Source organism: Fringilla coelebs, assembly GCF_963513975.1.
Source record: "Fringilla coelebs genome assembly, chromosome: 2".
Lineage (NCBI taxonomy): Eukaryota > Metazoa > Chordata > Aves > Passeriformes > Fringillidae > Fringilla > Fringilla coelebs.
Genome location: NC_140029.1, coordinates 73,609,868 through 73,635,315, shown reverse-complemented (window position 1 = coordinate 73,635,315; position 25,448 = coordinate 73,609,868). Strand labels below are relative to the sequence as shown.

General features: G+C 36.1%; 1 protein-coding gene across 8 annotated transcripts in view; it reads right to left on the bottom strand.

Moving 5' to 3' along the window:
- The window catches only part of PSPC1 (paraspeckle component 1), a 58,126-nt gene extending 32,938 nt beyond the window's left edge, over nucleotides 1–25,188 (bottom strand). For all 8 annotated transcript variants that reach the window (XR_014617039.1, XR_014617040.1, XR_014617041.1 and 5 more), the window contains exons 1-6: nucleotides 24,729–25,188; nucleotides 22,827–23,128; nucleotides 20,196–20,291; nucleotides 18,986–19,182; nucleotides 14,919–15,003; nucleotides 13,903–14,011 (exon numbers count right to left, since the gene is read on the bottom strand). Coding sequence is in view for 2 of the 8 variants with exons in the window: in XM_084227059.1 (XP_084083185.1) it covers nucleotides 13,903–14,011; nucleotides 14,919–15,003; nucleotides 18,986–19,182; nucleotides 20,196–20,291; nucleotides 22,827–23,128; nucleotides 24,729–25,112 (1,173 nt within the window). In the remaining 6 variants the exon portion in view is untranslated. The remainder of the gene's footprint in view (nucleotides 1–13,902; nucleotides 14,012–14,918; nucleotides 15,004–18,985; nucleotides 19,183–20,195; nucleotides 20,292–22,826; nucleotides 23,129–24,728) is intronic.
- Between the last annotated feature and the right edge of the window lie 260 nt (nucleotides 25,189–25,448).

Sequence of the window (25,448 nt, the reverse complement as noted above, 5' to 3'; positions counted from 1 at the left end):
CTTCCATACTTGTAACACAGAATTAGCAACTTTATGCTTCCTGTCAGAGAAAATACTCAATTTCAAACATTAACAAGCAGTATATATATCATTTATGTCATGAGATGTTTGATGTATTCAAAAATTCTATCTGGAGGAGTCCTGGATGGTAACAAAAATTCAGTCCTGTCACACACAAATCAGGTCCTAGACAGCTCTTTATGATGTGAGAATAAACATGTTACTACAGGCAAGTTAAGTCAACTAGTCCATGGGTTTTGCCCAAAATATAACAGAAAGGAATACCAACAGGCAGTTTGACACAATAGCTGAACCACTGCTGGTTGGTAATTCCAGCACACCTGAGAGGTCCATTTTCAGATACTCAAGCCTTTTGCAGAGCTTAACAATGATAGTGTTATTCTCAAAGCTTTTTTTCCTCATTATATGAATTCCCATTCTTCTGTTCAGTGGCAGCCTGCTTCAGACCCTTCCCCAAAGCCACCCACAACAGGGAGTTAAAACTGAGCAGGCACAAGAACACGGCTAAACTCCTAAGAGAGAAATATGTGGGTGATTAAGAACCTCTGAAGTCACCCATACCTGAGAAATCGATCTTAACAGAAAGAGAATAAGAAAAATGGATGACATGCTGTTACAGAGAGAAAAGAAAGCCATAAGACAAAGAATGTGCAGGAAAGCAAAAGTTAAACATTGTGAAAATCAGGAAAAAACATTATCGAAAAGACTAAGTCAGCAAACAAAAAATGTCCTGCTATAAAAGCACTGTTTACACAACTCAAACTTTTCCAAATTATTTGCTGCCAGGCTGTTTTCAAAATACTTCAGAACTCACTAATGCAGACAACCTTCAAAAAGGTCCAATTCATTTGATTAATCTTTTAGAAAAACTGCTATGATGGCAACTATAGGATTATACTTACTAATTACTTTAGACAGAAACATTAAAAATTGTATTTCTCACAATGCCAACTAATTTTAACATCAAATGGAAAAAGCAGACCTAGACCAAAATAGTGAATACACTCAGTTTTCAAAATATGTATTTAACATTTAATATAGTATGGATTCTCCCCTTTTTACCAAGTACTTGAAACAAGTTTTCCAAAGTATTTGAGGTGCATCATGTGCTATGTTCTTACACCTCTTATCACATTGATACAGCAGTCTAAATATACAGAGAACAGCCAAGATGATTCTGAGTTTGTTAAATATATTACACTATTTTTAAATGTTCTACAAAACCATGAAACTAAATCTTTTGAAAAACACCTAACAATTGATACAGATCACACTGCAAGTAAAAATACAAATAGTCATAAACCTGACTTTTTAACTGACAAACCAGTGCTACTTTTTTTCATTAAAAATAGGCCTTGCAATTTCAGCAACCCAGAAAAATTAATCTTGTCTCCAAGTGATGCAATATTCATTGTAACAAAAATGTCAAAAATTATGGTATGAACAAAACATGGCATGGAAAATTTTAGAAGAGCAAAAGAGGAAGACATGTCAGAAATGTTATGATGGGAGACCATAGAGTTTTCAATGGTGGCAAGAAGAACATGCAACTATTTACTTACCTTTCATAGTACAGTAACCACAATAATGCTAACACATGGCATCCAGAAAATGCCTTAGCAAGAAGAGAACACTTTCCCCGTAAACTTGAAAAATAATAGTTTAATTAGCACTTTATCTAGGCTGTGTATGTAGAGCAAAATGTAATTAACAGCACTGCTGATTCTCACTTATTTTCATTAACATGAAACTGAATTTTATTTTCTAGCAGACTATACATGTCACGCGTATGACACTTCTGTACCTCTTACTAGAATGCATTACTCTCTTCTAGTCTGGTTTATTTCTTAAAGTTCCTTCTGGAAAAGAAAAATTATTTCCAAAGACCTCTTAATGAGGCATAAACCTTACTTAAAATTTAACTTACTGAAAGACACCTATATTTTAATGGCATAAATTATACAAGTTATTAAAGCTGCTAGTTAGCAATCAAAACTAGAATCTGAGGGATACTTTTGATTATGCATTATTTGTATTTTCCTCAAAATAGTCCGCTATTTCACCCCAAAAAAAGAGCACTGGAAGTTAAGTGGCAGTAAGAAGTTTAAGTATAAAAGGTTTCTCTTCCATCCATCCCTTCTTGCCACCCTTCCCTCTTCAGTTTGCTCCTCAATTAAGATCTCTATGTAAGATCCAAAAGTAACAATATCCCCACAGAGTTAATATACAATAGCAGTAAGTAATTTTACATGAAAAATATTGATCTTTCAAAATCCAATATTTTTATGTGTTCTTGAGCACTGCAATCTAAATTCAGAGCTGATCCCTACTCTGAGCTGGGCATCATACCAGATGATTCCAAAAATGTCTTCCAGCCTAAACTACTCAAAACTCTAGGAACTTAGTGACAGCGCTCACCCAAGCGTCTAAAAAAATATGAACTCTCTTCCTCCACACAAATCTAGACAAATACATTAAACTAGATAACTATAGTAAATGTAGCTATAAAACATATAGCATGCAGTAAACTATACAGTCCTGTTTTTAAATAGGAATCCTAATGAAAAGAATTTTCATTAGGTTTAGTAACTGTCACCAGGACTCAGTTTTTGAAAAAACATACTAAGAAGGCTAGAGGAGATAAAGGCAATTTACTGCTTTCTGACTCAAGTAATGAATAAAGCTGATGGAGATGACTCATTAAGTTCCAACACTAAAAACCCTCAACATTAAAAAAGAATATCACACAGGTAAATACACATTGCATGAAATACAATCACATAGACATGTTCCTAGTTGGAATTGTCTATGTGATTGGAAAAACACTCCTAATGGTAGTAAAAGCTACAATTACAGAAAAAAAATATTACTAGCCTAGCATATTTCTTAATCATTCCTGTTCTTTCAGTAAGATGGCAAAGGAAGTATCAATTTTATTTGAAGAGGGGAATTTCTTTCAAAACTAACAGCAAAAGTATAGGGATGTATTTGTGAAAAACCTCTACACACTATTTCTTTGTTCTCTTCTTTTAGTTCTGAGAACAGAAAGTCTTCAACTCCTATGGGATCTCATTTTCCTTCTGCATCAGCTATTAAAGATAGTACTCGACAGCTAAAGTCCACAGAAAAAAACCACCCAATTAAACAAATGCAATTAAAACTCCGCAAAAGTATTTAGCATTGTAAATTGAAGTTATTATTTAAAAATACTTTTACAGTAAACTGTTAAACAGCTGTGAACCTCCCAGAATGTTTTGGTTTTGCCATTCTCTTACAGCTGGATGCAAAACCCAATCTGAACTAAAGTTAGCTTCCTTTCAATACATCAATCCTCACATGATGTTTAAGTCAGGTCTAAACTGACAGTTTAATTGCACTAACATGACTCCCAACACAAAGACCTTTAGGTGATCCATCACTAACCAGGAACATTTAATAGTCCTACAGATTAAAGAAAAGGTAAATGCTAAAGGTTAAAAACAATACTATTTAATACACACCAAAGTAACAGCTTTGTTTTACACAAGAACTCATACTTTCAGAATGCATTACAGCTCAAAATTCAATTTACAATCTAACTTGTTAACAAGAAAGAAAATAGTCTAAAAGAAGCTAAGATATACCATGGAACCTATTCTGTTGATTATAGAACTTGGTTCCATATTGCAATTTATATATTTTCTGCTTCATTATTTTGTCTTGTAGTTACTTGCTTCTTCAATGAATTTTAGCATTGCATTTAAGCCACTGCTTTAATATAATTTGTGAGCTTTTCTCCCACCTCTTATTTCCATTTCTTAAAACAAAGTAAAACATTGTATATACAAGATCTACAAAACTGACAAAAAATTTATTTAATTTTCTCATAACCTGAGATAAAAGTTATTCATCATCTAAAAGAAAAAAAGGTACACAGGGGGGAAAATCAGGCCCTAAACAAACTGCATAATATATACAGTACCTAGGACCAAAATCAAAATATTTTAATTCCATGCCTCCAATCATCATTACATCATCTGTTCAGGTAAAGAAAAATCCTACCATATCCCTTCACGGTATATGAAGCACTCTCTGAGGATGTAACTGCAAAGAAGGATACTTTTTCCAAATGTCTTTGCTGTTAATGATTTGAGAGAAAACAAGCACAGAGGTATTCTGGCAAATTTTCCCCTTGATTTAACAACTATGACTCACAAGAGAGGTAAAAATCTGCTTCTCAAATATTTTAAGTTAAAATTCAGAAATACTTTTCAAAGGACAAAGGTGCTGAGAGAAGGTAACTACCTTCAAGAGATTTGGAAATCCTTTGAAAAATGAGATCCCATTATATCAATTCCCTTAACAGCAACTATTTCAATTCTGCCAATTAATCTGGTTCTGCTGTAGTTAGGAGTCACCTTAGATTTGTGGAACCAAAATATAAAAAAACTTAACCCATTTCTGTCAGCTTCTTTTTTTCAATAACAGTAGAAAAATTAAAAATATAAATTAAATACAGATCAACAGCTGAACACAATACAAATATTTTTTCAAAGGCACTTTACTGTTTACTTACCCACAAAAGTACTTTCTAGAAGAAATATACAGCATATCACCAAGTTCATGACTGAGACTTAACAATTACACTACATTCACAATATATTCACATCTTCAGAGGCATATTAGAGAATTTAATCTTAGAATTATTCTGGTTTTATATGAGCTGAAGAAACATCAAAAGAGTGCATAAGTGTCAAAACAGACAACCTGGCAGGCTGCAAATCATTTAAGATGCACTCCACTATTTACCATGGTGGGGGTAGACTTGAAGGACTGCTTAACTGGTAACAAAGACTGGGCTAACTCTACCCTCATGCAGAAATGCACTAAAATACTAAACCGAAAATCAGGTGTTACAGAACAATGCTGCATTTTAGATTTCTCAAACTGTTACGTTTTCTTTGCACAAATCCCAAATCTATACAAATATTTAATACAGTGAACACTGGATGGAGTCAAAAGAAGTTTTCCCCAAATGCAAGATTCAATGATAAGATGTAATGAAAGTCATCAATGTTTACTTAGAAGAGAAATTAATCAGCCAAGAATACCCTTTTATCATGGAATGTTTATGGGAAAATCTACTTCTTAGTTGAAGTGCCAACTGTATGACTGCAAAATCAACTTAAGAGCACCACTAGTTATACTAAATATGACTATTTGCCAGACTTCTCTAATGTCAATTTTTCCTCACCTAGAAGATATTATATATGCCAAAAAAGTTACAACATAAAAGCCAGTCCAATTGTAGTTGTTAACTCATAATCCATTTGAGTTACCAGTAAATAGAATATGCAAGTATTTGTTAAAAGGAAGCTGAAAGCCAAAGTCTTTCAATCCTACAAAGAGGTCCTGTAGGAAAACTTCTAGAACCTATATAGTCTTTTATAGATGCTATGGATGTTGCTAACAACCAGAATAGTTCAATGTGTAAGATTTCTCCTATTGACTTATGGCCTGTCCACACATACAGCACACTAAAACGTAAGAAAATATAAACAGAGAAGCATCAGTAAAACTTTCTGCAGGAAGCCAAACTCCAGTTTTTTACACAACTTGTCAGCCATTTCCTGTAAAACTGGTGCAACATGAGGCAGACTTGAATGAGACATTTGTCATTTGCACAAACAAAGTTCTGACTGATTAAAATAATACATTCTACCAGCCAATTCTAGTATTTACATCAAAAGTGTAAAAAACTAGTCATCTGAATAAATCCACATAGATTGAGAAACATTGCTTTCTAGCTAAATACCCTAACCAAACCTCACACACTTTTAAGCTTCACTGTCTGGTTTCATCAAAAATATCCAACAAAAACTACTATTTTATTTACATACAATAGACCCAAAGGTCAGAATTATGATAGGGACTCAATGGGGACCACCCAATCATTAGGGACAAACATTAATAACTGGCTCTTACCTAAACTCAGAAGTTCCCCTATAGTTTAAACAAATATTTAATGATTCAGAAATGGTGGGGGAAACAAACAGGAAGACTCCATAAGTAAATAACATTTTAAAAGCATTATAAAACCCAGAAGCATGTAGGAAGATAAACAAAACCTGAAGATAAACAAAGCCTAATTTCAACAACATTTTGTCTTCTTAGAACAGACAGCTGCTAGCTACCCTATCACAAGAAGATAACCCAAACTGCATTTGAGACCTGTAGTAAGAGCTTCATGTCATGTACAGAACAAAATTAATGCAAAAACTCTTCCATCCTACACAAGTCCAGGACTAAACAAATGAGCCATAACAGTGACAAATGTTTTAGTAGGGCCCGTTGTGACAGGACAACAGGACACGGGGTGATAGCCTTAAACTAAGAGTGGGTATTCCAACCAGGTGAATTTTAAAAAGGAATTTTTAAAAGGAATTTTAAAAAAACCCATTTTTACAATGAGAGCAAACAAATACTGGAACAAGTTGCCCACACAGGCAGTGGATGCCCCACCCCGGGAAACATTAAGGACTGGATGGGGCTCTGAGCAACCTAAAACAGCCTAAGATGCCCCTGCTCATTGCAGAAGGCAATGAACTAAGGGCCTTTAATGGCCCCTTCCAAACAAAACCATGCTGTGATTTTAAGATTATGTTCAGGCAAAAACATCTTTGAATAGCAAACCTCAAATATATTTAATTGACTCTTTAGGCTTCAGTTTCTACTGAACTCCCCACCTGAACAGTTACAAAACGGCTCTACCAAAACTCATCTTCTTACCAAAACCCACTATTTATTAAAAGTGCTAATTAACTGGAAAATAATACCCCATCTTTGCACAATTAAAGTGTACTTGATGGAAGTCAGAAGTATCAGATTTAAACTCCATTTTCCTCGTGGATGATTTAATAACCCAAAACAAGCAGTACCTCCAATAATAAGAAAAAAATACTTTGACAAGGAGGCTTGTGAAATATCAATGAGAAAAAATAATAAATATTTTAATTTTAAAAATAACCTCCTGGTTTCAATAGACAGGTAACAGCACTAAGGTAATTTATATATATTTCTATCAGTTTACTGCATTACCACTATTAACATTATCTGCTCTCATTACCACTATTAACATTTTCTGCTCTGTGAGAGCTACTGAAGCAAAATGCTAGAGGCTAATCAAAACACCACATTTAGGGAAAAAAACTATGTGGAAGGCACTGGCTTGAGAGACAGAAACCAGGTCGCTAAACAGGCTTCCTTCACACTATTCAACAAGACCCATTAGGAGATTTCCTCGCATGCAAAAAATACTATTTGTACAGAAATCTCACTTATTGCTTCTTGGGTGTTTTATTCTTTCTTTAAACACAGATCCCTTGAGTAAAGACAAACTATTCTAAGCAGAGAAACGTATTTGGGTTGCAAGTCCCAGTGCCACCAAGCAAGACCTCAAGTATTAGAGAGGTGGATGAGTCCAAAATAGGTACCAAGCAGACAACTGAAACTGAGAGTTAGTTTCTTCTTAGTCTGGGTAAATATGTGTAAAAACTCCAAGTCAAACTTAACTCCAGTAGCTGAGGAAGAAAAAATGAAAATTATTAAAGCAAACATTAATTTCAGCTTCTACAAATATATATGGCTTTTATCAAACACATCAATAAATAATTTTTTTAAGTTATACATAATTTCTAAATACTCTTGCTTGTCAGAATATGAAAAACTGAAGAACTCTGAGTAACTTGAATAAGATGATTTCATTTATAATTTATTTATTTCAAATTGTGAGCAGTAACAATTCTCAGAAATAATAGTAAAACATAGAATATAGACGTATAAAATCTGCTCTTGATTAGATTTTTTCATTTTTATCCATCAAACAGCAAAAGTTAATTACACAAACAAAGTATTCTATAAACTAGTACAGATGCATTTGAGGTCTTTCTATCAATAATTGAATAAAAATGGCATCTGCTACAGCTGAGGCCTCATGAAACACTGAGACTGACGACGACTAATGTCATTTTGCCATTACATAAGCAGCATCTGGACAGTGTTATTTTAGCATCCTGATCATCAGTCTTACTAAGAGAAAGTAAGGTTATAAACAAAACCGGATAATCTAAAGAATATGGACAGAAAAGTCTCTATCAATTACTGTAGAAAAGAACAAATTTGGGAAAGCTTAAAAGCAGTACCACAACACCTAAATTCATATTGGAGATTACTGCACATTTGACAGCACAATAATCTATAAAAATTACTTGTGAATAGTCATTTGTTCTGTTTGTAAGTTCGCATAAAATACATATTAGTATTTTCCAAAGTATGTTGTGCAGAAGTTAGGAGATGACTGCAACAGAGCAGAAGATTAGTCTCCTAAATATAACTCAAAAATATCACATTGCCTAAAAACTGTTACTGAAAAATTACTTTATGTAGCATCCTTTTATATACATAAAAACATGACCTAGAAAATCAATTACGAACCATCCTAAAATGGTCATGAAATACTTACAACCAAAAGAACTTATTCCACAAACACCTTCATTTAATGCATATAAGCACATAATACGTTACAAAAAGATACCTGAAGATCTGCATTGATTTCCATGTAATGTCTTTTCATACTAAAAGCAGATATGACAGCTAAACCTGACAATGCAATTAAGGGCTGAAAGTAATTTATTTAGTTGCTGAAAATAATACAAATTGAATATTTTAAGGCTTGTGAAGGACGTATTCTTCTTGCCCAAAGCAACAAATTTAATATCTGAAACACCAAGGAACAGCAGAAATGCATGATTTGAGAATATGTCTACTGATGTATATCACTCATGAAAAAATAAATATAATTTAGTGCTGCTGCCAAAACTAGGACTGCCTACAAAACCACAAACTGAGTATTTATAGAACGCCTGCTTAAAGGCCTATCCTGTGTTGATTTATGTATAGGAAGAAACTTGACCACTGAAATAAAACCACTGCCAAGAAAAGCAGCATTTTGCCAGGTTAGTGTGTTTTAGTTCTACATTTAATGATTTGTCTTTTCCCAAGCTAGTTTTACCTTAAAAAGCCTTCAAGGTGTCACACATGGACTATGTACGCTGGACTGCAGTAAGGATACAATTCATCTCACCCAATCCCGCTCTACAGAAGAGTTTTTATAAAGCAGCAAAAAACTGAGATTTTATTCATATGAACTCACACAACTTCACCACCATTAGCTTCATTCAGTATACGAGGCTGTCAGGATAAAATAACCAACATTAATGGTTAGAAAATGTATCAAATTTGAAAAGATTCTTAGAAATGTTTCAGTATTTTATTATTGGGCATCTGCCTTAGTTTAGTTTTGAGTTAGGTAAGAAACACTTCACCATTCAGTGAAAATTCTAACTGCTTACATTACTGGAGCTTTTGAGCACAATGCTATGAGAAGATAGGATCAAAATACAGTTCTATTCACCTAAACAGGCAAGTGCAAAAATCTAGTCCTGAATTACTGAAGTTCAAGGAAATCTAACTGACAGTCTTGTTTAAAACATGCCTAGTGCTTAACTTGCAAATGAACTTAGAAGTGAGGGATAAGACATGACTCCTCCAAATAGTAAGAAATGGAAAACTATATATATAAACTGCTCCAAAAGGACCAAACTTTTAGAACAAAAACTATGTTGTGATGGCATTCCTGAAGCTATAAACGCCATTGCTGTTTGCAATGCCTTTTTACTTTCTTGCTCTCATCTGTCTTACAGCTTTTGATCCAAGTCCACTACAATCCCTGCTGTTGAAGCATCTCCACTGCTTTAGCAGCTGATATTTTATGCTGATAATTACACAACATACTTAGGAGCAGTGCTTCTGCAAGAAAAACTAAAGGAAAGCAAAACAACATCTAGAAATAATTCCTGAAAAGACTATGAGATTCAAAAGAAAACTATTTAATTTACATTACATTAAAAAACCAGCAAGCATTCAGAAATTGAAACTGATGAATTCTCAGGAAACAGCCCCTTACACATTCAAAAACAGATTTTCCTTGGAGGGAAGTGGGCAAGGATGTCCAAAAATCTCAATTCCCGCTTTAAACCACCAGTAAGAAAAGAGGTAAGTTTAAGGCTGATATTGCAGCTATTGTTTCACCAAGTACAAAATCCACCCAACACTATTTCAAAGTGTTACTACGTAAGTAAATTCATCCACACAAAACCAGGACTACAAATCCAACATATTTTTGGTCTCTGTTTTAGACACATAGAAACTATTTTAATACACTAAATCCAAAACACTAAGTTGGTGACACAAATAAAAGCAGGTCTTGGAACAGGAATTACTTTTGTAGAATGCCTCTGACTGAGCTTCAACAATGTAAATCAAAGCAAGTCATCCATAACTGGATAATAACCATTGCATGTTTGAGTAATTAATGTATTACTGGCACTCAGAAGTATTTTCTATTTTAAAAATATTTGTGCTGTTGCAAAATAAATCATCAAGCTCCTCTTTCAGCCAGAAGAATGCATGCAAAACAAAAATTAGCAAAATACTACTGGAAAATTAGTTTCCCAATTAAGCTACTGTGAAATCAGAAGGCATATAAATTATTGAGCTATAAAAGCACATTTCAAGTAACTAACTTTTAGAAAGGAAGGGAAAAACCCTAACCAATATGAAAGTATTTACTCACAATTTATCTGGTAGAGATCACACAAATAGATTAATAAATTGTTTAGGCATCATCAGGGTGCCTATTAGATTAACAATCAAGCCAATCAAATTTCTAATGTTCATCAGAATGCTTCAGGAAAATAAATCCTGTCACAGAAAATATTTTTATCATCTGTAATAAAATCAAGTAACTGCTAGCTGCATTAAACTTGACTACAAGATGTTTTTCAAAAGTAGTTATAATTTTAAAAAATCCAAGTTTAATGAGTTAGGGAAAAGACACAGATAGAAACTTTCAACAGGAAAGCCTAATACTGCAGCCTTACATGAGAGGGTCGAATTCTGGTTGCCATTGCACTTACCATTTATCTTCCTGTTTTAGACTGACCAGTAAAAAGTGATAGGATAAAAGTGAAGGAAGCTTACTTTTCAAAGCTTTTAAGAAACAAAAATAATGATTAGAAACAATTATTACTGTCCTGCTAAATACATTGTTGGCAGAAGACTTTAATATGTTGTAAGTATAATGCCAGCAGAGTTTATCAAGACTTGATATGGTAAAAAACTACCCAACAGTATCAAAAAAATGCAATTCTCACCAAGAGTCACCTTTTAATCTCTGAAAATAGAGAATAAATTTCTCAGTACTTGTACAGTAGTAATCTGAGAGTAGAAGTAAATGCAAGATGGAATCTGTTCACAGTAAACAAGTATTAGAAAGAACAAATAAAAATTAATTAATTGTATAAGAAATTCTCAGTTGAAATCAGATTTCATGTGTCATTTTGCAATCTCCAGAAAAGGCTTACAGTTTTTCTCTGCTGCAAAATGCAAAGGCTTTTTCAATTCCCATTCACACTATATAACTACAGCTATCTAAAACCATCTTAAAATAAGCATCTATAAAATGCTTAATCACACAGCTGCCCTGATTAGAAACTGTTGCTAAAGAAAGGAAGCATATCACTCGCCAGTTTGTTTCAATTTTTCCTCTTTTAAAGAGCACTAGAAGTAAAACCTAAGTCAAGACATAACCAGAATACTAAAGACTAGTCTTGAGAACACATTTTTTAATGTATCATTGTATATGCCACTTCAATTTCATATGATGATTAAAAAACAACACCTGTACTCTATAGTCCTTCATATCTAAGCTAAAAAGCTTTTGGTAGGGCTGCAAAACTACATCTATATATTCTTGCAGTGTATTAATTAGGTCCAGATGAACACACAATTTCGTAATGCATGAGAGTGGGAAGGCTACACTTTTCCACTTTTCACCTCCAAAAAATTTGATGTATAAAAGCCATAAAAATTACGTATAGTGATTGCAGTGGTTTCCATTTGAACCACTCTTTGTCCCTTTTTATCCTACATTTTTGCCAAGTCCAGCACAACAACTTTAACAGTTTCTATTCATGTAGAGTTTGGAATTTAAAAAAGTAGATAGGCAACAAGGATGGACAAACTGGTAAGCAATTTAAGCACAGAAACTAAATACTCTTATCTCAAGACAGATGTAAGAATAAACCAGTAAACGCTGTGATGGCCAACATTATCTAGTTTTCCCCACTCCAAGCTGCAGAATACAGGCCACAACTTCTTTACAGCAATGCAATCTGAGGTGTCTACTGCCATCCCAGGGCTGTGGGTTGGCTCCCCAGCTTGCTATTACTGCAGCTCTCTGCAGCAAGAAGCATGGGTCTCACAGAGGAGCCAGGAGGTTTTAACAAGTAGCTTACAGGGTCAGAAAGTCAGACAACCCCAAAAGATGCTGCATTAGGATATTACATTGATATGAAATTTCACATTTGGCACAACAGAAGTCATCAGTAACTGCTATTTCTAAATTACATTAGACAACTGTAACATGCTATTTCCCCCATTATGTTTAATAACATTTGGAACACACTAAAGGACAGTATGAGTTCTGAATCCTTGATCTTCATTTCCCTGAAGAAAAGATGTGCTGAAAGCAGTTTTCTTTTACAGTGAGAACATATGGAAATAAATTACCATCTAGTTTTGGATGTGAGTCCCTCAAAACACAATGAGCAAAACCAAATTACACCTGTTAATAAAATCAAAGGAACTATTTTGCTTCCTCCTCATCTTTACTAAAAACACTAAGGGGCAGACAAGGGGAAAAATGACCTGCTGATAAGAGGAAATTATTTATTTTCTAACATCTCTCAGGATGTCTCAGAATATATATAATAAATTCTTCGCAACCCTACAGAAAATTTCTGGTACAGAATGTAAACCAGGTTTTTCTTCCTGAAAGAAAGAAAACCAGAAACTAGCAGTTCATTTCTCATTGATGTATGAAGCTGCACCTGCGAAGGGGAGCAAAATCCCCTCTTGCAGACTACAGTTGTTTTAATAATTTAAAAGAGCATTGTGTGAATTGCTTATTCATTATTTCCTCACTAGAAATAGCTGTTATAGTAAAAGGCATGCTACTCAAGAGAAACTAAAGCATTTGCAACACAGTTTGCATTCACTGAATTGATCTGGTTGGTAGAAAAAAAGCAATACCCTTTGACCAAAAAAAATTAGAATCTGACTCCTCTGATAGTACCATTTTATTAGTCCTGCAGGATGAGTCTTCAGAGGCAGAACATACCTAAATTATTAATATAAATAATGTACAGATTATAGCGAGGACAAATTTTCCCTCATGATTATATCTTTCAGTCTCCTTTAGTAATGATTTGGATGTTCTCCTCATTTAGTTTTACACAGGGTCAAAAGGGAGAGTGATTTTAGACTCCACATTAAATTAATATTGTCCTTTTTGTTTCTGAAATCTTAGTAAGTTAAGCATAAATAAAAACCAGTAATTCAAACAAGCTTAGCAGCATTAACTGGTTTAAAATTTAAACCTTCAGGCAGAGTAGGGCACATCAGGATAGGTGATTTCTATCACTTGCCACTTAGAAAAACTATTTTACTGAAATATTTTAATTCCCAAGTAAAAAAATTAGTATCTGAACACCTTCACTTGATGGAAGTGTTACATCACTAGCTTGTTGGAAAAATAAGAGTGATGTCATTATACAAAGGAGTAACTACATTATTGAATATGTAGCAATTCGCTCAGGGGAACAGTGAAGTACTGAAATGAAAACAGCCAACAAGAAGATGGCAGTTCAGTAACTAGTATAAAAATAACGGAATGAAAAAATTCTTCTGTGATTCGGACTTTCACCATAGAATTGTACTTACATTGTCCATGAAATTTGGCTTAAATCCTCCCTCCTGCTGTCGTCGTAATTCCTCCTGTTCCCTCTGGCGTAGCATCTCTTCTTCCCTACGTCTGTGCTCTTCTTCATGTCTAGGGTATTGATTTCAAAATTATGTCAGCTTAGTCTCTTGACCTGTTCAGGCTTGCACACAGCCTCAGAGGTAAGATCAAGCATATAAACAAAACTGGTCATTATTTATTTTTTACACAGTGCAAGGCACTAATCTACTCAACTTGATGAGTTTGAGTACTTTTAAAGTTTTGGTTTAGTTTTTTTTTTCTGGAATACAAGTAATTTCAATACCAATATATTCTATACCTACTCTTCCAGCTATATATCAGTGAACAGTTTAAAATATTCCAGTTTTTAAGAAGCCACTATGGATTAAAACATTTCAACAGTGCCAAAAGACACAATTTTTAATTCTGAGATATGTTTGTGCCGTCCTTTTTATCTTATTGACATTTATTGTGATGTTTGACAAAAAGTATAAATCAATATGATGAGACTATGTCTATTTTCTTAAACTTTAGAAGAGGCATTAAAACAATTACTTGCATTAATCAAATTCTGAAAGAAAAATTATTTTCAACATACTAGAATATCAAGAGAAAAAACTTCCAAAATCCCATGTCAGACTATAAGATTGCAATGCTATGATTCTACATGCAGATCACCTGCCCATAAAATTTAGAAGCATGTTCCTATCTATTACAACAATGCTTTGATCATGTTAAAATAAATATGAATCAAAAAAATAGACTAAGACATTTCTATGCTATTTAGGCATCTCAGAAATTTACAACAAAATTAGCAGACCTGAAATAAGTGAAAAAAAATCAAGCAACACTCAGAAACAATCTTTTATAGTGCATTATTATTATCAGAAACATTACACATTATGCTTTTGAGAAGCAACTTTAACTAACATATCTAAATTCATGCAGGCCTATGGTGGCTGCACACCACACCCCTGCACAGTAGAAGACAAAATACCTCAGTTGTATCTGCTTGCGTTTTTGAAGTTCTTGGTTTCGAAGTTCTTCCAAGCGCCTCAATTCTTCCTGACGACGCATGAGATCTAACAGGATTAAAAGTGCATTTAAATATAAAAGCTGTCCATCAACCATGTGGCAACACAAAATTTGTTATTACTGTCAGATTACAGTTGTAACATTCAAGCTTTTAAACCAAATTCTCAATGCATTTAGCTCATCTCTTTCCATAAAGCTAAGTCTAGTACTTGAAAAAAACACTGGATCTGTGGCTTACAAACATAGAAAAGTACAAAATGGGCAAAGCCCCCAGAGCAGGTTATAGAAACAGAAGTTTTAAGTTCTCAAAGAAAAGGAAAAAAGCCTCTCTCAATCCCTTAAATTACATGCTGGTTTTACATCTAGGACAGGGCATCAATTTTCTCACAACGTTTTATACTGCTCAAGTCACACAACTAAGAAAACCACTACAATATTTATGGACTTTTATGCTCTCCACTACCAACTGCAGACCCCTGCATGGCACACATCAGAGCAAGACAAGTCAGATGAACTTCAGGTGCATGAAGGAAGTCTGAACCTCCATCAAGATCTATCATGACTGTGCTTACTGCAACTTACAAATGACTGGTCTTTTAGCCTCACAAAAACACACAGCCATAGCCTCCTATGAAGCACTTAATATGTCCTTAAAAAGCAGGGCATAACTCACAGTAATTACTTTTGCTGACCAGTCACATTATTGATTTCTGCCTGGAAATCTATGCTTTCTTCAATGAAAAATAATTTTACCATTTGTTAGAAAGCAGGTTTTTTTTATTTTTTAACTACATAGGATATTGGCCACATGATACTATTTATAGAAACCATAAGTAACATTTTCCCATACTATCCATTACATGCCTTTCATGCTTTAGTTCAATCTTTCTGCACATTTTCTCCACTATACTCATTTCTTCATTATACTAATGCATTTCTTCACTATACTAATTAAAATATCTTTCTGGTTATGCAAATCAGTTTCCTCAAACTTGTACACGACACTGTCCACTATGGGAAAATAGGCTTCCTTTTTAGTTCTTTGTTCTTCCAAATGTATACAGCATTTCCCTAGTTCTTGTGCACACAGGACCAGGAATTCCTACTCTATCTCTACCACTATCATTTACTGTCCGTTGTTCTTAAGGTGCAGCACTCTACTTTTCTCACTGTTCTCCTAATTTTTCTCCACAGTATAGTTTATTGCCTTTCCTGAAATTGTTAGTATGTTAAAAGTTCAACATAGCAAATTGTGATTCAGTATCATTGGACAACTGCCGAATCTTGGCAGAAAGCCTTACTAAGCCAGATGAAAACACAGATATAGAGGTTCAAACTCTGCACAAGAACCATTCATGTTATAAGACCTGTAATGATGGTAATTCTTGATTGACAGGCCCTTTCTCTGAGCAGAAAAAATCTGCATTAAAACAGCTGTGGGAAAAAAAGAAAACAAACAGAGAGCATTATTATTAGCCTCTGCACTTTCTTGTGCTTATAAAAAGACATGGGCTTCATTTTACCTTCAACCTTCTAACACAGCAGAAGGTGAAGGTGTTCTCTCACCTCAGAAGTTAATCCTACAAGCTTGAATATCAACTCCACAAAGGCTTTTAAGCAATTTTAACTGCAGATTTTTCTAAAGATGGAAAATTCTAAAGATGGAAACTAAATGCCAAGCGTCCATAAATTGATACAAAAATTAAGCTTCTGGTTAAATTCAGTCACATTTTCCAGTATTTTCATAATCTAATTAACCATCATAAGAAGAGAATATTTACAATTGTTTGATGCATACCACCAGTACATGGATCAGAAATACCATGCAATTTACTTACATGGAAACATGCATTCTGCTTTACAAATTACTTCTGACTCAGTCTGTCAAAATATGACACTTCAAAGTGAAAAATTACACGTATCAAAAGAATTAAATCTACCTTCAGAATTAATACCATACCACAAAAACCTGAGTACTCAAACCAACATGTTCTAGAGTTCCAGTCCTACTAGCTCTCGTGGAGCAGTTCCAACACAATCTTCACCTGCTAGGGTATACAGACCAGTAAGCTCATCCTTCCTGTCTTCTTTTTAACTCCTACATAACTAAAACATGGCATTTTCTATTTTATTTCATATTTCATAATGACTTCAATACATCTTTAAATTTGACTTCATGCACCAGGGATACAAAACTATTAATTCTAGGTTCTGGTGCCTTAAAAACTTCATTGCATCTTTCTACACAATCCTGTGATGTGTGAATGGCATGGAACACAGAAACAGCAAGCGTTTCTCACAGCAGCTTGTGAGAACTTTCAGGGAGTTGTAAAGATGTAATAATTTGTTAAGTATAAACAATCTGCAGGTGGTGTTCTTCTCCTTGGTCTTTCTGTTCTTCTCAAGGACAGTGTATAAGAAAGGTGTTTTTGTTAACTAGCCAATCAAATAGAATGTATCGTATGACCATATAAACCGTGCAGTTCTCTTGAATAAAGCCTTCTTTTGCTCTTTCTACAATACTGCCTCTCGCCTGTTCCTGTGGCATTCTCGGCGCAAGAGTGACAGTGATGCAATCACAGGATTGCAATCCTGTCATGCAATTAATATAATCAATACTCTTGGCACGGCATGAACTGAGATCCACAGAGCAGATGAGGAAGATACCTTTGCTCAGAGAAACAAGAGGAAAATATCTTCGAAAATAAATACAAGTGAAAAAACCACCTTATTTTCATGCATACTGAAGCTGAAGAATTGAGAAGATTAAAACAGAAGGAATACTTAGGGATCTCTAGAGCTCTGAAAATGAAGTGTCGGTAGGTAACCAAGAAGAAACCTAACTATCTAACAAAATTCTGAGTTATCTGGTACCAAAGAGGTACTCTGCTAACCAAACTGCGAGGGGGAAAGGCCCTCCTCCTACACTAAAAGAAACATATTTTCTCACTGGAATAGTAGCACCACATGCTTTCATGTTTTAGTGGCTCTCTAATGGAAGGAATAATTCTCTTTTGTTTATATAAAACTGCCATTTAATAAATATTCAAAAAGTAGAATATCTTTTCCTTCATGTTGTCCTTAAAAGAAACCCTAATATCCAAAAACACACCAAAGAGGTTTTCCCATGTTTTACCATTTTTTTCTATCTTAATGAAGAGGCTATCGTAATCTTGTCTCAGTTTAACGCATAATTAAGACATGAATTTAAGACAAAGTATTCTTGAATCTTGCCCTCAAGTCCAGGCAACAGGTTAATAAATTCAAAGGAAATTAAAGAGCATGAGTTCTGGAACTGGACTATTAGCACTGTTAAATATTAACAATTAGATAAGTCAACAGTAGATTTATCCAAGCTATATCTTAAGCACTGAACCATCTTCACAAATCTCAGTTGCGCATACAGACAAAATAGGAATGTGTGTCCAGCTGCTGAGGGAGGGCTGCACTGTGTATTGTTGTCAGCATTCTTGGATCATATTAACATGCACATTCCTCACCTCTAATGTACACCTGTGCTTACAAGGGAACGCAATGCTTCAACAGTTTTTCTTGGAAAATAAACCAAGAAACAGTTGTCATTTCAGGTGCTGCAGCAACTATCTGGTGTTTCAAAACAGTTTTCTATGTTATCACGCTCTGTATAAGACCTTATGCTTTTCATGTTATTATATGGGCAAGCTTTTATGTTATTATCTTCTGGTCTGTACAAGACCTTATAAAAACAGCACGGCTCCACACTGGGAGCACATGTGCCTGTTCAGGAAAAACAGGCTAAGTAAACTTTTTCCTAAAGATAAATTTAGGACGTGAAGAAAACAGACAATCACCTCTTTATATACCACCTCTAATTTCTGAAAATCATCAAGGAATATGTGCACAAAGAATTATTCCTTCCTTTTTCTCAGTTAAATGCATTTAATTGAATGGTGACCAGCAAAAGGTCCAAGTATACAGCTCAATATGCTACACAAAAAAAACCCATCTGTCACAACACAAATTCAATACTGGTAGATGATCTGGTTTTACCTTGCCTCATCAGCATTAGCTGATGCTCATGTCTAGCTGCTTCCATTTCTGCCTCAAGTTTCTCTTTGGCTTCTCTAATGTTCCTGTCAACCTGTTCACGCTGCTGCTTTTCCATCTCGTCAAGAGCCTTCCACCGTGAAGCATACTCAAACTCAAATGTTCCAGGCTGAGCAAAGCGTGGAGGCTGTTCTCTTTCCCTAATAAAAATTTTGCAGTAAAAATGTACATAAGGACACATTTAGATCAACAGCTGTAACAGCCACAGAACATATACACAACCACTCCAAGTGTAGATCTCACTTTTTATCAGCCTGTCAGATGACTACATTCTAAACCAGACAAAGCGTAAATCAGACATTAAGATAAGTAAAAAGACACTTTTCCGAAATTGCTCCAAAAAAAATCTTTTTTCTGAATTTTAAGATTAAAATTTGTATTGAAATCAATACAAAATACTAAGCTGCAACACTAGATTAACAGTGCTCAGCCTTCTAAATCAAGCAGTCAATTCACTAAAACAATTATTTAGATAAATATCAATGCTTACTAGACAGCCCAGAGTATTAGCCGTAATCTGTAACCATTAAAGTGAACCCACATTTCCCATTCTAACACTAATATTGTACCTAGCAGTGACAAATTTTTAAGAAGGGGTATTCTACAGTCTCAAAATAAACATTTTAGATTCAAGCAACATGAATGGCAAATTACAATATTAAAAATTAGTATTTTCAGATTAGGGGACTTCTATCTCATGATTGAGATTCCCTTTCTCATGTCATGGTCAAAGTTTTACCTCAGCTGTGGAAGCTGTGAAGATTTACATGCCAGGGAGGCAGCAAACAGTTCAGGGGCTATTCAGAGAACATAGAGATCTGTGGGTATCCAAAATCTCTGCAGGATTAGACCACACCCCTAATCCATAAGACTATAGTTTGCTGGCAACAAGCTCCTACTGACTGCAGTGCAGGTCAAGAATGCCTCTACTATGCTAAATGCACAGAATGTTAAACTAACAAGCCAAGTCTGAATTTTACCACGATTAGGAAATTTGGGCAGATTATGTTTAATACTTAGACACAAAACAGCACAACATACAAAAGCAATACTTCCTGCTACACAAATTCAAAAGTAAAAATCAGTGTATATTTACAAAGGTAACTATGTATGTAAATAATGTTTTATAAAAAAAAGGCTAACCACAACTTACTTGTGGTACTGTTGTGTTTTTTGCATTAGCTTCTCAGGGAGTCCATCCTCATCATCAAATTGCTCCATTGGTTCTACAACAACAGGTCGAGGTGTTCTAGAAAACATTTTCAATTCAATAACTGAATCATTAAAGAAGCAGTTATAACTTATTTTAGCATTTTGAAGAAACACTCCAGAAAGCTAACATGTAACTCCTGTGTCTTGTCTTAAATCACAGAATTCCAATGAATCCCAATCTTAAAAATTACCTTCAGAAAATAATTGCTTTTATGCTCAAATTCAGCTATTCTGCCTAGAAACCACAACTTACCTGACACAGTTCTGTTTACTTTATTAAAATACCAAAACCATCTACCAATAATTACAAAATATTTAGGAAGGAACTACCTTTCTGTTTTTATCAGTGAGGCACCATAGAGGCCATGATTGTACTGGGAAAGCAACAAACCCAAAACAGAGCAGCACAAACTATTCATATTTCTACTGACTTCTACAACTTAGTTCTGCAAGTTACTCTAGAACTGAAAACAGCTTGATAATTTGGTGTTAATATTACAGTGATCATCAGAAAAACATTTCTGCTTAAGTTATTTAAAATCCATTCTTTGAACAACCACACACAAATCAGAATCCTGACTGAAAAGCTGAAAAGAGCTTCCTTGATATGTTGGCAAGCATGAGCCAAAGAGAACAACGTAAAAACTCTGAATTGTGTAAAAACCTTTTTGCACCAGTCTTGGGAGCAGAGCTTACAAAACACAGAGCACTAGAGACATAATTTTCAAAACACCAGAACTTGTTTATTGTGTTCCATACCTTTATTTCACTTTGCAGATCTTCCCCTACTGCCCCAGTCACCAACCAGAAAAAAAAAACCACCAACCAAAACCAAACAAAACCAATGACCCCCAACATATTTTACTCTGTGCGTCAAGTTCACATTAAAAAGATAAAGTCCAGAATCAAAGACTGCAACTCAACAACTGCTTTTTCTGATGCCATCTGCATGGCAACTGCGGACAGCTCTGCTCTTTAAATGCAACTGAAGTGTGGTGCTAACAAGTTATGATGTAAAACAACATTAAAACACTACTGTTTTGAATGTCTAGTTTTGATACATTTGAACAGGAACTGAAACATACTCTGATTAGGAAAAGTTTTCAGTTAAAACAGGTAAAACTTTAGACTCTGAAGCAAAACATCAAAGTAGATTAGCAGCAGTCATGCTAATTACCTTTCAACTGTGCATTAGGGAACATGTCACCTAAGCAAGAATACAATCAAGTGCTTTTTATTCACTCAGAACATGGTTAGATGGTCACTTCAATTAAACTGATCTATCCAGCTGGCAAAACAAGAATACCTTCCCCTCATATCCCAGCTTCTTTTACCCTGCCACATCTCTTATGCCAAGAATAGCACTAATGTAACACTGAACTACATTACTTCCCTTGTTTGGCTCACCACGGTTCCATTCTGTTACTAATGCCAAGAAAACCCAGAAAACAAGGACAAATTGCTGGCTCCTCCCGGTAACAGTAAAGATGTATTCAGATTATATTTACTATGTAACCATCAAGTCATCTCAGTAGCACACAAGATTTGGCAGTTCCAGACCCCTTACTCACCTGCCAACTCCTCCTGGCAACATTTTCTCCTGCCTTATTCTCTGCTGGACCTGACATCAGCAAGCACCTTCCTGTGCTTCAACAGACTGCAATGGATCCCCATACAAATAAATGCTTTTCTGTTGCTTTAGCAAGCACAAGTGGCTTATGGAAGTGTCATGAAGTTCAAGAATAGCACAGCCAGGGCAGGAAACAAACTCCAAACCCAATTCAATGGCAGCAAGTTTTCATGCTGTGAAACCACAGCCTTGTTTCCCCAACGAGAATCACGGAAGTAAAAAGAAATCATAAATATGCATAATTTCACACCGTTTTTTAAGAAACATTTGAAAATGTCACTTGTGACTGCGTAAAGTGCAGCAATTAACAACTCTCTTTGCAAGTACAGAAATAGGAGAGGCAGGAGAAGTGCTGCTATTTGCAAGCTTGCTTGTCCTTGAAATAGATTGTTTTCCAAACATCACTAGTGTATATATATATATATCAACCTCTTCAGAATCTCAGTCTTCATTTTAAAACAGCGAGAAAATCCTGGCCTTACAAGCCACAGATAATTTTGGGGATATAAAGACTTTCTTTAGTCTACAGAAATATCAGCAATATCGTGCACTGATTTGTTAAGAAACAAAGGAATATTATGAAAATGAAAATAAAGTCTCAACAGAAAATGCATTATTATATAGAAAAGGAAAAGTAATATTACATATGAACAAGAAAAAGACAAGACTTTTGCTCTCAGACTCTCATATGGTAGTAAGTCTTATACTAGTAAGCAGAGAAACAGTAAGCAGAGAAAGATGGTAAACAGTAAACAGAGAAAGATGGTTTTCTTTTTAAAAAAACAAGAGTACTTGTGGTATTCATGTAAAACACTTAAATTTCTAACCTCATGGCTTTCAGAATCTGAAAACAAAATAAGAACTAGGGAATACCATGAGTGCAATCTTTGCTCACATCGGGAAGATATACTCACAACTTCAAACAAAAACCTGTGAACTTACGTTGTAAGCAAGAATGCCCCATCACTGCATCTTTCTAGAGCTTTCCGTGCCGGAGGTTTTGCTGCAAACTCTACAAAACCTTTCCCTGTAGCTCTGCCGCGATCATCTACTACCACAACCGCTCTTTCCACTGGCCCGAATTGCGAGAATGCTTGTTCCAGCAGCTCATTGGAAACCACGGGCGACAGGTTCTTCACAGTTAAGGCAGCTCCATGGGTAGCAAATCGAATTCGAAGTGGTCTGCTCTTCAAAATAGTACCATCAAGTTCTGCCTTTGCTATTTCAGCCAAGGTCCTAGATTCCTTTATAGAGATATAAAATATTTTATATCTTTTCTTTTCAAAAGCAGCAAGTATCACTTTTGTGTGCCCCCCCCCCCGAAAAGCAGCAAAGTTGTTTTCCTTCACTTGAGCATATTGGCACCAGGATCATTCAACTTGTTTCCTCCAATCAAAAAATCAAGCCAACAACAAAAAGCCCAACAAACAAATCAACGAAGTCTCTGTCCTCCGACTGAAAAAAGAAAGCATGCATTACCCCTTATGGTTTATTCTAAAAACAACACAGATGCAAATTTTCTCTTGCCATTAGAGGATTTAACAGATTCTCATTATGATGCTACTGCTCTATAAAGGTTTTGAGTAGAGTTGGAAAGTTGATTTTCACGTTTACCTACTCAAATGTTTACATTCTGCATCGCTGGCTCCCAGCAGCAGGAAACGGTACTCAAACATTACACTACAGGATCTAAGGTATTTTGGGTTCGGTTTTTGTTTTGCTTTTAAATAAATGAAAATATCACATTTGCTCTCGATGGGTGTCCAATTCAAATTTCATCAACAAATGGTGAAATTACCTTCTTTGCTCTTCTATTCATTCGTCTCACATTAATGGGCTTTCTGCACCCACATCCGTGAGATAGTGTAAATCAATAACTACCTTTTTTCCTCACTTCAAAAATCTTCACCAGGTTGGATACCTGCAATCCCTGACATTTAAGGAAATTCTTTATATATTTCTTTACAGTTCAACAGGCTAGGCAAGCTGTTAAAATATATATATATTCCCTAAATGTAATGGAAAAGGGAAGTTCACATAAAGACTCTATCTAATTTCTATTACACACTAAAATGAGTAACGAGATGTAAGTATATCTCACTTCCTCCATAAAATTGCTATTTCAGGCCGGGGAATTCTCAGGGTAAAAGATGTATGGCAGAATACCACAAGTATTTTAAGATGACAACCAAAAAGTAAAAAAACTCTAACCAGTAAAATATATGGAACTATGTCTATGACTAGACACCTAAAGCACTCTAAAGCTATTCCCAGAATGATAGAAATCTGTGCATTTTAAAAAGAGCAATCGTGAAAACTAATCTCGCATACTAAATTACCATCTAAATACAGTATCATAAACTTTTCGAATGATTCGGTTTTATGCATGCTTAACTCGACCATGTTTAATCAAATACTGTATCACCCCTAAAAATCTAGTCTTATCCGGGCACAAGTAATTTAAACAACCCGCGGTCCGCAACCCTTTCAATTCCGTGATTTTATGTTCCGTGTTCACGATGTGCGAGCAGCTGTACTTCGAAACAATCCTGTCCATTCTTTAAAATTAACTGTATTAAGTGCCATGGGGTGAGGCGAGGACCGAAACGCCAGGGGTTGGCAAGGCTCCTCTGCATGCAGGGGTCTGGCTTGGATGTGTAGAGGCGAACGGGGAGGGGAAAGAAGGAAGAAGAGGCGGGAGGACCTGCGCTAGCAGCGAGGAGGAAGAGAGGCAGATGCTGCCTTTTTTTACACCCGCCGAAATGGAGGGGAAGGGGGCGGGGGACAAGGGACCGAAGCCTCTCGGTTTCAGAGACAGCCCCAGGGGCCCATCCGGATCCTCACCAGGCGGATGAAGCCGAAGCCACGGTCCCGATTGATGAAGACCTCGCTGGGCTCCCCGTAGCGCTCGAAAAGGCGCTTGAAATCCTCCTCGGTGATATCAGTAGGCAGATTCCCCACGAACAGCCGGCAACGCTGCGTGTAGCTCTTCTCGCCAGGTTTGAGAAAGCTCTTGATATCGATGGTGAACCCAACCTCCTGCTCCTCATCTCCGCCACCTTCCTTGCTCGGCACCAGAGCCATGGCCGCCGCCGCCGCCTCACTCTCCGCTTCTAGGCCGCGCAATCCTTTCAGGTTGCCGCCGCCGCCGCCCCCCACCATGCCCAGCGGCACCGCTGGGGAGCTGTTTTCGATCCGCACTTGCTTCAAGTTCCTATTCGCGGCCATATCCGCTCCTTCCTCGCGGGTTCTCCCTCGGGGGACGCGGAACCCTGCTCGGCAGCCGCCGCCTCCGACCCTCAGCCAATTCAAAATGGCGCCGCCGCCAGCCCCGGCGAGTTGTGCCGTCCCCGCGGGAAGCCCCGCCCCGGCCCCGCTCCCCCTCACGGCCGAGCCTGCCCCGGGCACACGGGGAGCCGTCTTTACCTCCCTAGAGACAGATGTGGGTCCGCGGCTGCGGGGCCGTGTTGTGTTAGAGCAGTGGTCTCAGCGCTTCCCCAGGCAGAGACCCTCGCTGGGGGTCTCTCCCAAGGGAAAGGCAGGCGGGCGGGATGAACTGGGGGT